This window comes from Zingiber officinale, chromosome 11B (assembly GCF_018446385.1).
Source record: "Zingiber officinale cultivar Zhangliang chromosome 11B, Zo_v1.1, whole genome shotgun sequence".
NCBI classification, from domain to species: Eukaryota; Viridiplantae; Streptophyta; class Magnoliopsida; order Zingiberales; family Zingiberaceae; genus Zingiber; species Zingiber officinale.
Window position 1 is genome coordinate 65,337,035 of NC_056007.1, and position 11,359 is coordinate 65,348,393.

The following is an 11,359-nucleotide window of genomic DNA, read 5'->3' on the forward strand; positions in this document are numbered from 1 at the left end:
TTACCTATAAAAGTTTAGGAACAGTTGTCTTTGGAAACAATGACAAACTCAAGGTAATTGGTATAGGTAATATTGAGCTTAAAATTGACTTCATTATTACAAATGTTTTACTTGTTGAAAATTTCAAGTATAATCTCCTAAGTATTAATCAATTGTGTGACACTAGGTATAAAGTTAGGTTCTTATCTTCGGAATACTTAATCAAACACTTAGATAATCCTACGATAAGCCTAAAAGGGTTTAGAAAAGATAAAATCTATGCAATTAACCTAACCACTTCTTCAATTAAGTGTTATTTAACACAAAAAGAAGAAACTTGGTTATGGCATAGAAGAATGTCACACACAAATTTTAGAAATATAAGCAAATTAAATGGATTAGTTAGAGGTTTACCAAAATTACCTAACTTAGACTCAACAATATGTAATGCTTGTCAACAAGGTAAATAGACAAAATCTACTCATAAACCAACTAATCAAACTCAAACCAACTCAATACTAGAACTTCTACACTTAGACTTATTTGACTCTCATGGGGTCAAATCAATAAATGACAATTTATATTACCTAGTAATAATAGACGACTATTCTAGGTTCACTTGGCTCAAATTCTTAAAAAATAAGTATAGAACTTTTGAAATTTTTATAAACTTTTGTAAACAAGTTGAAAAGGAAAAAGACATTAAAATTAAAAGAATTAGAAGTGACAATAGGGGGAATTTAAAAATTATAACTTTAATAAATTTTGTCTTGAAAACAGATATCATCATGAATTTTTGTGTCTTAAAACTTCCCAACAAAATGGAATAGTAGAAAGAAAAAATAGAACTTTACTTGAAGCCATTAGAACTATGCTGAATGAATATAATTTACCTAAATACTTTTGGGCAGAAGCTATCAGTACAGCCTGCTATGTGCAAAATAGAACAACACTAAATAAAACACATAACAAAACTTTTTTTGAAATATATTATAATAAGCTACCCAATATAAAATATTTTAAAGTATTTGGGTGTCCAGCCTTTATCTTAAACATAAGAGAATACTTAAGAAAATTCACGTCTAAAGTAAAAGATGAAATCTTTGTAGGATACTCCCTAAACAGTAGGGGGTACAAAATATATATAATAAGGTTACATTAAGAATTGAAGAAACTACTAATGTAAAATTTGAGGAATCCAAACAAAACCTAGAACAAACCTAACCTCAACCAATTGAATTTATTCAAGAAAATATTAATCAAGAAGGAACCAATGATCATGAAGAAGAAGAAGAATCTTTAGAAAATCAACCGCTTAGAACTATAAGAGCCAACCCAAATCATCCAATTGATCAAATAATTGGTGATCCAGACTTAAGGGTTCAGACTAGGTCATCTTTTAGGAACCTAAGTCAGATTTCTCTGATTTCAAAATCTGAACCCAAAACCATAGCTGAATCATTACTTGATCCAGATTGGGTCATAGCTATGTAAGAGGAACTAGCTCAATTTGAACGTAATGAAGTTTGGGACTTAGTACCACCACCTAAAAATAAGAAAATAATAGAAACAAAATGGGTGTTTAGAAATAAATTAAGTGAAACTGGGGAAATTACCAGAAATAAAGCTGAGCTAGTCGCTAAGGCGTTTAGTCAAGTTGAAGGACTTGACTATGATGAAACATATGCCCCAGTAGCTAGATTAGAATCCATTAAAATGTTACTCAGTTATGCAGCCCATAAAGGGTTCAGACTATATCAAATGGACGTCAAATCTATCTTTTTAAATGGACTGATAAAAGAAGAAGTCTATATAGGCCAACCACCTGGGTTTGAATGTCTAAAACACCCTGAATATGTCTTTAAATTAAAGAAAGCCTTATACAGACTTAAGCAAGCACCAATGGCTTGGTATGAAAGGTTAACCTCTTATCTAATATCCAAACGGTTTAACCAGGATCAAATTGACCCAACCCTATTCGTTAAATTAATAAAAGAGGACATATTTATAGCCCAAATATATGTAGATGATATAATTTTTAGCTCAACTAATTTAGAATTTTTAGAAGAATTCACAAATTTAATGGAACAAGAATTTGAAATGAGTCTAGTAGGGAAATTAACTTACTTTTTAGGATTGCAAATAAAACAAACAAATGAGTGAAATTATAGTTATCAATAAAAATATACCAAAGAATTACTTAAAAAATTTGGGATGGAAAATACTAAAGAAAAAAAAAACACCCATGGTAGTTAACACTATTTTAGATGACGACCCAAATGGAAATCCAATTGACTTAAAATACTATAGGAGTGCCATAGGTAACCTACTGTACTTAACTACAAGTTAACCCGATATTTTATTTGCAGTGAGTATGTGTGCTAGATACCAAACCTGTGCTAAAGAATCTCATTTGACTCAAGTCAAAAGAATCTTTAGATACCTTAAAGGAACAACAAATGTAGGAATTTGGTATCCTAGAACTAACAATTTTGAATTAATAGAGTATTCTGACTTAGATTATGCTGGATGCAAATTAGACCGCAAGAGCACAAGTGGTGGATGTCAACTACTAGGTCCATCACTTGTCAACTGGTTTAGTAGAAAGTAACATTGTGTTGCTCTGTCTATAACTGAGTCAAAATATATAGTCATAGGAGAATGTGTTGCCCAACTACTATGGATGATGCACATTTTAAAAGACTTTAACTTAAACATTACAAATGTAAAAGTATTAATTGATAATATTAGCTCAATTAATTTAATAAAAAATCCTGTGCATCATTCCAGAACCAAACACATTGAAATTAGGCATCACTTTATCAGGGATCATGTCACTAAAGGAGACATTGAACTCAAATACATTGAGTCCAAATCTAATTTAGCTGACATATTTACCAAACCCCTCCCTGAAAGTGAGTTTAGTAATCTATGTAGAAAATTAGGGATGTGTTTAATAGACTAGAATTGCAAAAACTATTTTCAAAAATAGTGCTTTCAAATTCTAGGATAAAATCTTTATTTTTTTAAAATCTTCCATTTCTAGAATTTTAAATCAGTTTTAGCCTTAAACTAGAATAATTTCTTAGAAAGCATGTTCCCTTAGGGATAGTACTTGAGCATCTCACCAACACCCTAGGATGATTCCCTTGTTTGTGATTGTCGAACATAGAAAGGGGTGAGATGCATAGGTAAATTGCTGGGACTTAAGATGCTTATTTCAATGCATCGACATAAGTCTAGGCGTTAAATACAAAACAGACATTAATTAAGTTAAGTCATTCAGTTTAGTCAAACACTAACTGATCACAGTTAGACTTAACCTGACTAACCAAGTGAAAGTTGTTATCCTCTAATAGTCAGTAAGTAGCTAATTGGTTAGACAACTTTTGTAATGTCAGGTTCAGTGGAAGGATTAATTGTTTTTATACCTCTTTTGAAATTAATTTTTGAAAAATATCTTCTTTTAAATCAATTTAACACTAACTAAGTGTTTTAATTTTTTTTTATTTTTCAAACTTAGTTTTGAAAGTTAGACTTACTTAATTGGACTATTTAAACTTAGGTTTGAAAATTAGTTTTATTTTTGAACTCTAAACTTTTTCAAACTTAATTTTGAAATGCATACTTTTTAAACTTAGTTTTGAAAGATAAACTTTATCCGGGTTTGTAACTTAGATTTTTCATTTTGAAAATTATTTCTACTTAGTTTTCAAAACATATTTTTGGAAATTTATTTAAAACAAACTTGGGTTTGAAAACAAATTTTACATAGTTGGATTTTTAAAAACTAAGTCTTGAGAAATAAAATATTATTTAGTTTTGAAAACTTGATTTGAAAATTGGACATAACCCTAATATTTTTTGTAAAAATGCTATATTTGTAAATTATGTTTTCAAATTGCAAAACTCTTTTCGAAAGATTAAACTACAAATTTTAAAGATAACTATATTTAAGTCATCTTTCAAAAGTTAACTATTTTTTGAAAAGATAAAAGATGAAATTTTAAAACAAAAGTTATCTTTCTATGTTTCTAGTTTAAACTCCCCCAAGTTAATCTAACTTACATTTCTAGACTTCCTTGCATTCTTTTTAATTTGTTCTATGTTAATTTTTGATGAATGCCAAAGTGGGAGGGTTAGGTGATTTAAGTTAGTTAAACAAAACAATAAAATTTAAAAGCTAACTTAACAACCTTATAAATGCTTATTTTTACTTACATATGTTTTTCACTAACTTAACCAGGTTGTCATTGCATCAAAAAGGGAGAGATTGTTAGTGCGGTTAGCACTAACGGTCTAACTCAAGTTTTGATGAATGATAAAATAGGTTAAGTTAGTTTCGTTGTTATCTAACACTCTGACCGAGTGTGCAGGAGAAGCCCAGATAGGTCGACGGACTGACCTGATGTCTGGCGCGAAGCCCAGCTAGATCGACGGGCCGACCGGATAGCTGGAACGAAGTCCAAACGAATTGATGGGCTGACCGGACGTTTGGCACGAAGTCCAGCTAGGTCGACGGGCTGACAGGATAGTTGGCACGAACCCCAGAAGGGTCGAAGGGCTGACCAGATGTCTGGTAGGTAAGTGAAGGTAAGTCACTGGAGGGGAGTGACTGTGAGGACGCGTTCCCGGGAAGGGAATATTATGCGTCGATTCGACTTAGATCTATTTCGGATACCTAAGTCGAGATCATGACTAGATTCCGGTCTTGAGGAGACAGAATCTAATTACTATCCTTTTTTATCATAAGTTGTGCTAACATTTTGTTTTGCAGGATATTTTGTATTTATGCTTCGGACTAACATTTTCTTGTAGGGAAATGAAGTTGCTGGAAAATGGAGTCCGGGCGCTCGGAATGCAAGTTCTATCCACAACGTCGCTTCGCCACGTGCAGCACCCTGGTTGGCTCGGCTACATCATATTCAGGGCGCCCGAAGAGATTTGTGCGCCCCGAACCTCCTATATAAGGAGGGTAAAGGCTGGAGTCAAAAAATAACTCACGATCTGCTTTTCTGTGCTCCTGCGACACTGCGAAAACTCTCCGACAAAGGCTATCCTTTTTCTATTTTTTTATTGTCAGTTTTCTTTTACTAAATAATTCCTGTACTATATTTGTAATATTTCTTCAAATTATTAGTGATTACCTAATGAAAGCACTCAACAAGTGCGGGTCTTGGAGAAGGAGTCGACATAGGCTCCGAACCAAGTAAAAAATTACTTGTGTTAGCGTTGCTCTCTTTTTGTTTTTCTTTTTCCACTGCGTGCTTACTCTACGATATTTTTTAATCGCTATTCACTCCCCCCCTCTAACGAAACTCATCGATCCAACAATTTCCTTTAAATTGATACGGGTAAGCCTATCAGTATCAATTAGCTATTGAGAAAATTGTGGTGTTTCCTATTCAAAGCTTTCGTAAACACATCAACTATTTGAAGATCAAAAGTGAGATGAGGAAGAGTGAAAACACCTCGAATAAAAGCATCCCTAATGTAATGACAATCTACCTATGTGCTTTGTGTGTTCATTATATATTAGATTTGCAACTATTTGAATGACACAAGTATTAACACCATGAAGTGGAGTAGGTTTAGGTGGAGATAATCCATGTTCAGAAAGAAGACCATGTAATCATACAATTTCAAAACAAATTGCAGACATTGCTCTATACTCAGTCTCTGTGGAAGATTTAGCGATACAATTCTTTTTCTTACACTTCTAAGAATCAATGCATCTTCAAGAAAAATACACCAGCCTATTGTAGACTTCCTAATATCCGGGCAATCAGCTATCTGGGCAACCAACCCAATCTACATCACTATATGTAATCAAATGAAGAGCAGATTTTGTAGGAAAAAATAAATCATGAGTAAATTACTCAATTGAGTATTGAATAATGTGATGAACTACAGTAAGATAAAGATGTTGAGGTGATTGCATAAATTCTAACTATATGGATTGGACAACATATGAGATATTAGACCTTATAATTGTTAGGTAGATAAGACTACTAACAAGTTGCCTATATAAAAAGGGAGCAAGCAAAATCTCACCTTCATCTTTTTGATATTTCACATTCACCTCCATTGGCGTATCAACTACAGTAACATTCTTTAAACCAACTAGCTCAATGAGATTTTGAATATATTTAAGTTGATTCAAAACAAACTATGATCTCAAGAGTGAATTTCCAACCTCAAAAAAATATGTGAGATACCCAAGATCTGTCATTTTAAATTTATTATGCAACATATTTTGAAGTTTAGTGATCAACTCATTGTCATTATAGTGATGATAATATCATCAACATAGACTAAGAGAAAGACAATACCAGCGGAAGTTGGATGACGTCAGCGGCCATTAAAGGGTACTCACTCACCAAAGGAAGCGGCGGGAAGTGAAAAATTTTCTAAGTGTCGCCCAAAAGCATCCTGAGCAGACGGTGCAGATGGAGGAGTAGCCGAGCGGTTGCTCTAAACCCAGGCAAAAAGCAACTACAGTATTTACCATAGTCAAGCGACGACTCTAAACCCAGGGCAGAAAGAAGCTACAGTATTTACCAGAGTCGAGCGGCGGCTATAAACCCTTGTTTGGTGGAACTCTAAGCCGAGCAACGGCTCTAAAACCTAGTAAAGTCGAACGACGACTATAAATCCTTGATTGGTGGAGCTCTTAGTCGAGCGGCAACTTCAAAACCAAGAATGTTTGATCGGACGAGAGGTCTTTGAAGACACTACTCGTCCAGTCAATCAAACTTGCAGCATCCTTCGACTAGACTTGAGGGGAAGACTTGTAATGCGGTGGTAAAAGGAGCCCACCAAGGACGAGTCAAATGTAGGTCAAGCAGCTGACGTGGAGGTCAAGCAACTGACGTGGAGGTCAAGGTCCAGGCGGCCAAAGGCATGGAATTGCTAGATCACCAAAGTTGGCCAAGCAGAAACAACAGTGGACCTATCGAGCCTTAAGGGTACGATCGGGTATTCTAACCCGTTCAACGAAAGGAGGACCTACCTATCCCGACTAGATCGCTCATCCGGTCGGGCGTTAGGCAACGCCCCGATAGCTGGACGACCAAAGAGAGGACAACAAATGTGTGCGACCGTGACTACCAATTGAGAATTAGTCCAACCGGACCGCTTGTTCGGCCGGACGAGGACCAACCTACTGTGTCAAGCAACCGTGGAGAAGAACAGCCTCGAGCGGCCGATCGGAGAATCCCGGCTGAGCGGCTCCCCTGCTCGACCAAACAGTGGGACCTCTTGCTCAGCTCATCGTATCCTTCTGAGAGTTAGTGTCGCTGACAACAGGACATGGTCAATAGGCAAATCGTACAGCGAAAGCTTCTACTATCATATCAGGGATTTGCACTCCCTATTGTGGAAAGATGTCAGAGACACTTTTCTTACTTGTCTTTTCATAAGAGATGCGGGAAAACGTGCACGTGCCTTGAGAAGCGTGCACGTCCGCTAATAGAACTCTATATAAAGGGGCTCCATGCATCGACGGAAGTATGCGTTATTTGTTATTACGCTTTTGTTGCTGCTATAGTTCTCTTTGTCATCTTTCTACTATTCCAGTGACTGACTTGAGAGTCGGATGGATAACACCAGGACGCCTTCTCTAGTCCGGCACTAACGTTCTTGATTCTACAGAGCAGAGTGGAGTCTTCACACGATCAATCACGAAGCCACATCCTTAGCCAGCTATCTTCACCGCTTTTAGACAGGATCAATGCTTATTATAAAACTCTTTACTCGTGATGCGGATAGAGCTTGGGGTATAGGAGTGATTAGAGAGAAAGAGAAGGGCAGTTTTTGTAGGACCGTTGCGGCCGGCTGGAAGGAGGGTTGTTGGATATCCTGCAAACACAAAAGCAGAACAACCCTTCCTCGAACTCTTTAAGCTAACACTTGCATAAATAATAAGCAGAAAGTAAATCAAACATTAAAAAGACGAGGCACCAGTATTTACTTGGTTACAACCAATGTGGTTGTTAATCCAAGGAAGATAAAGCCCACTATCAATCTCCTTTAAGCGGAGAAGCCTCGTACAACAATGAAGCGCAGAAAATAGAAACTTAACTCTAAACTAAAGCGCACAAGCATTGGAAATGAATTACAGGAGTTCGTTGAAAAGCTTCTGAACCAAGGCTATATTTATAGCCTTGGTCGGGGCGTCTGGAAGGGGTTCCGGACGCCCTGGGGGGATAAAACTTTATCCCTAACGTTCAGATCGCGTTTGATGCGATATGGTCAACAAGTCTGGTCCGGGCGCCCCGGAACCTAAAGTCAACCGATGTTGACTTTTTCATCCGGGGACCACTGCTCCGGTTCAGTTCGCCTCGGTACGGGTCTTCTACTCGGAATCCATTTGCTTGGGTGATCTCTGCCATCCGGAAAAGGGTTCACCCGAACCCAACTTCCGGTCTTCTCAAGCGAGCTTCCCTCCGGCTTCTCGTCCCTCGAAATCGCTGTGTGTTTCCTTCTCGTCCGCCAACGTACACATTCGCAGTTTTCGTCCCTCAGACGCATCGCGTGCCGTCCTTCTCGCTAGCTGCGTCTCTTGCTCCCCGAGCAATCTTCCGCTCTGGCTTTCATCCCTCGGAACCACCGCACGCTTCCTTCTCGTCCGCCGGTATACTCTTCCATAACACCTCGTCCCTCGGACTACCGTCCTTCTCACTAGCTGCGTCTTCCGCTCAACTACCTGTGTTCCTAAGCTCCTGCACACTTAGACACAAGGTTAAAACAACACAGGACCTAACTTAACTTGTTGATCACACCAAAACAACCTTGGGGTTCCAACAGTTTTGTCTTTTGGGAGGAGTAGGGTTGTGTTTTAAAGGGTGGCACTGTTCACGCAGAGGAGGGTTTTTTTCCTCCGTTCTCTTTCCTCCGCTAGGAGAAGGATGCCCGGACCTGGCTGCTTGCGTTGCCCCCGACATCAGCCAAGCCGGACGCTGATAGCCTCCTGCCCGCACGACGTTGTCCCTTACTCGTCGGAGCCACCCCACGCGTCGATGCCACCCTCTCCGCCGCCGACGCCGCCTTCTCCTTTCTCACCGGCAAGCTACCACTCCCCCTATCTCTCTCTCGCTCCACGCTCCAATCCGAGGGGGCTGCTTTATTCGTTCTTGTCGCTGCCAACAGGAACAGGGAGGGGCAGCTTCTCTCCCTCACGTTCCTCGCCGATGCTGGCTGCCATTCCTTTTCTCTCCTCCTCGCACCCCTCTCCCACATTGCCGGCAGCGAGTGCCTCAGCTAGCCGTGGCTTCCAGCGGCCGCCAGCGCCTCCCGCCAGTCACGTGCCTCCTCTAGAGGCTGCCGCCACCGGCACCTCCCGCTGCAGCCACTGCCGCAGCCGTCTTCGACCACTAGCGTCGTCGTCTCGGGCGACCACTACCACAGCCGTCTTTGGCGGCCAGCGCCTCCGGCGTCCAGCGCCGTCACCTCTAGTAGCCACTGCCATAGTCGCCGACACCTCCGAGCAGCATCGCCACCCTCCGAGCAATCGCCTTCCGAGGGCTCATGTATCGTACTATGCCTATATTCCGGCCTGCGAGCCGAGAGTGTGTTCGGCCTTCGTGCCGCTATTGTATCCCGGCCTGCGAGCCGATGGAGTGTTCGGCCTTCGTGCCGTTGTTGCATGCCGGCCTGCTAGCCGAAGTTGTAGTTGGACCGTCCGTCGCCTTGCGGATCCATATCGTGCCCGGCTTCGAGCCACCGGAGCTAGCTACTCATCTGGCGGGCGTCTATCTGGTCTTCACGATCATGGCGGCTCGATCATCGCCGCAACCAGCTCCTCTATCCATCCGAGGGCGCCCCCCTCCCCCCCGGGGCCAGGGTACATGTTCGTACTTGTCACTTATTTCATTGCTCTATTTATGCGGATACTTATATATTTAAGGGACCCGCCTCGAACATCGGGGTACCAGAGACCGGGGCAACCTGGTCGCTGGCTACAGGTACCGTTGACCAGGGGACTTCGGATGACTTGGTCAACACAGAAGACAGCTCATCATCCAGATCATGGGGATGCGGTCAACCTTCCAGGCACGTCACACCGGCAGGCCCGTCACACCGGCAGGCCCGTCTTCTCAGCTTCCCGACAGGATCAAATTAGCGCCGTCTATGGGAACACACCTGGTCCGAAATGTGAAGATGGACGACCCTGAAAGTTCCGCCATCCTCATGGCCTTAATGGCTTTCGACGAGTATATTGTATCCTCCTCCACGGGTATTTGGGAGTTGAGAAATTGAGTCAGATCCTCTACTAGTCGGCAGGTCAGTTTCTTAGTTATATTATCTTTCGGTCATAGAATTTATCATAGTTTCTTGAGCGAGGACTCCCGTGCCGATCGGCCGGGTTTCCATCATATCCGAGCCACGGGCTCGATGCCAAATGCCCTCGAGCCGATCGGCCGGGCGTATATTATTCGAGCCACGGGCTCGATGCCGAAGACCCCGTGCCGATCGGTCGGGCGTATATTATTTGAGCCGCGGGCTCGATGTCGAAGACCCCATGCCGATCGGCCAGGCGTATATTATCCGAGCCACCGGCTCGATGCCGAAGATCCCGTACCGATCGGCCGTGCGTATATTATTCGAGCCACGGGCTCGATGTCGAAGACCCTGTGCCGATCGGCCGGGCGTATATTATCCGAGCCACCAGCTCGATGTCGAAGACCCTGTGCCGATCGGCCGGGCGTATATTATCCGAGCCACCAAGTCGATGTCGAAGACCCTGTGCCGATCGGTGGGACGTATATTATCCGAGCCACCGGCTCGATACCGAAGACCCCGTGCCGATCGGCCGGGCGTATATTATCCGAGCCACCGGCTCGATGTCGAAGATCCCGTGCCGATCGGCTGGGCGTATATTATCCAAGCCACCGGCTCGATGTCGAAGACCCCGTGCTGATCGGCCGGGCGTATATTATCCGAGCCACGGGCTCGATGTCGAAGACCCCGTGCCGATCGACCGGGCGTATATTATTCAAGTCACGGGCTCGATGTCGAAGACCACGTGCCGATCGGTTGGGCGTATATTATTTGAGCCACGGGCTCGATACCGAAGACCCCGTACCGATCGGTCGGGCGTATATTATTTGAGCCACGGGCTCGATGCCGAAGACCCCGCGCCGATCGGTCAGGCGTATATTATTCGAGCAACGGCCTCTATGTCGAAGACCCTGTGTCGATCGGCTGGGCGTATATTATACGAGCCACCGGCTCGATGTCGAAGACCCCGTGCTGATCGGCCGGGCGTATATTATCTGAGTCATCGGCTCGATGTCGAAGACCCCGTGCCGGGCGTATATTATCCGAGCCATGGGCTCGATATCGAAGACCCCGTGCCGATCGGCCGAGCGTATATTAT

At 42.1% G+C, this 11,359-nt stretch overlaps 1 protein-coding gene across 1 annotated transcript; it reads left to right on the forward strand.

Annotated features, from left to right (window-relative positions):
- The first annotated feature begins 8,888 nt into the window (after positions 1-8,888).
- LOC122033978 (vegetative cell wall protein gp1-like) lies at positions 8,889-10,239 on the forward strand. The gene is made up of 2 exons (XM_042593119.1): positions 8,889-9,548; positions 10,141-10,239. Exons 1-2 carry the CDS (start codon positions 8,889-8,891, stop codon positions 10,237-10,239), a joined length of 759 nt encoding a protein of 252 aa, XP_042449053.1.
- The last annotated feature ends 1,120 nt before the right edge of the window (positions 10,240-11,359 follow it).